The sequence below is a fragment of the Cyprinodon variegatus genome, unplaced genomic scaffold (assembly GCF_000732505.1).
Source record: "Cyprinodon variegatus isolate N-32 unplaced genomic scaffold, C_variegatus-1.0 Scaffold140, whole genome shotgun sequence".
Classification (NCBI taxonomy): Eukaryota; Metazoa; Chordata; class Actinopteri; order Cyprinodontiformes; family Cyprinodontidae; genus Cyprinodon; species Cyprinodon variegatus.
In genome coordinates, this window is record NW_015150593.1 from 1,050,353 (window position 1) to 1,052,121 (window position 1,769).

General features: G+C 36.8%; 1 protein-coding gene across 2 annotated transcripts in view; it reads right to left on the reverse strand.

The window, feature by feature from the left end:
• Positions 1 to 33: 33 nt before the first annotated feature.
• Positions 34 to 1,769, reverse strand: part of LOC107086001 (coiled-coil domain-containing protein 136-like) — a 48,883-nt gene continuing 47,147 nt past the window's right edge. For both annotated transcript variants that reach the window (XR_001481289.1, XM_015376716.1), the window contains exon 8: positions 34 to 935. Coding sequence is in view for 1 of the 2 variants with exons in the window: in XM_015376716.1 (XP_015232202.1) it covers positions 923 to 935 (13 nt within the window). In the remaining variant the exon portion in view is untranslated. The remainder of the gene's footprint in view (positions 936 to 1,769) is intronic.

Here is a 1,769-nt window from a genome sequence, read left to right on the forward strand (position 1 = left end):
ACTTTAATATCAGAATTCTAACTTTTTTTCTCAGACTATACTGAAATAAAATAAAAAAAAATCAGTTAACTTTTTTTTTTTTTTCAGTGGCCCTTCCGTAGTTCGGCGTCTCTTTAGAAAACGACTGAATTGTTTTAAAACAAGAGATAAAGATTAAAGAAACTCTTATTGTCGACCTATAATGCAAAGTTAGTTCAAATTAAAGGACTAGGTTTCAAAGTGTTAAGGCAAGCATAGATCAGTTAGTTCAAGAAGAAGAGGAGCTAAATTAAATTAGTTTTACAATAAAAACAAGTGATTTAAAAATAAATAGCAGATAAAAACATACGGTGTGAAATGACTGGCTGCCAGTTTATAAATTGGTGATGCTAACAGCCAGCTTTCTTAAAGATTTACAGGTGGAGAACTACTTTCAATATTACCAGAAACACTTATGAGCAATACAAGAAAAAACACAAAAAATTAAATAATCAAGTTTTACAAATTAATGACATTCTAATTAGGAAACATTAATAAACAAGACCTTAATTCTGTCACATATTAAAAGAGAAGAAGATCCTATTCAGAAAGGACTGACACAACATTAGCATACATCTATTTAATGAATTACTCCTGATTTGTGCTGCAGGGCAGCTCATCGTCGCAGCGCTTAGACTGAGCCCATCTCAGTCCGTGTTTCCATGTAGTACCAATCTCCCCAGAGAACAAACTTCTCAGCATGTTATCTATGATACTGTTTTTAGGTGTGTTGTATTGAAAGGGCTCCAGTTCAGTCTGTTTATGTGGCAGGGAGAGAGAACACAGGCTGGTTTGAAGCGGACGTCCCTCCCATCCAATCAACACCGGACCAGGGCTCTCAACAAGCCAGCCATTGCTAGCAGCAGTGCTGCGGCTGCAGAGAGAGTCACAATCGAGTTCCAACCTAGCTCACTCCCCTGAGGGGACAGACAGAAAGAGGAGTGTTAGGAAACTGTAGAAGATTTCAAATTAGGATCTAATCAGCATTCCCACACTGATAATCTGAAAAAATGGCATTTCAATATTGGGCTTTACCTGATGTCTGTGGACTGTTTGGTTTCTCCTAAATTACTGCATACATTTTTGTAGAGATGAGCTAATTAAACCTTGCCAGATTCTCGGTTTTCAGGTAACAACCCAGTGTTTAAGCACAGCTAATATATTTACAATGCAATTGAGGTCAGAGCCATTCTAGAAGCTTAATGTTAATGTGCTTTATTCTTTCCAAACCTTGTTTTTTTGTTTTGGAATTATTGGACTTTCAGAACAATCCAATTTGAAAGAGTTTTATCTAGTTAGAGGAGAATTAAATACTTTATTAAAGGCCTACATCTACACTTCTACCTGCTGGTGAAGATTTTCAGTCATCAAGGTCATAGCCATTTCAAATAAAAAAAAAAAAAAAAACAATCCACTGGAGTTTGTTTCCAAGTTTGAAGAGGTTTCTCTTCCCATCCAGGAGCTTTTTCAATTTCAAAATGTCAGAAATAGCGTTGAGGTCGGGGATTTATACAGTAGCCCCACAAGGGCTTGTTTTTATTTAGAAACATGCAAATTGAAACGAGATGGTTCCTATAATCTGCAAGTTTCCTGCTCGAGCATTATTCTGAGGGTGTCTTTCCCAAAATGGAGTGCAATATGCTGGTGAAGATTCTCGTTTCAACCTGCATGTTTCTAAACAAAAGTACGGGGGCCCTGAAGTGCAAACTGCAACTACAACTCTAAAAGCGCAACTAGATTAAGGAAAACAA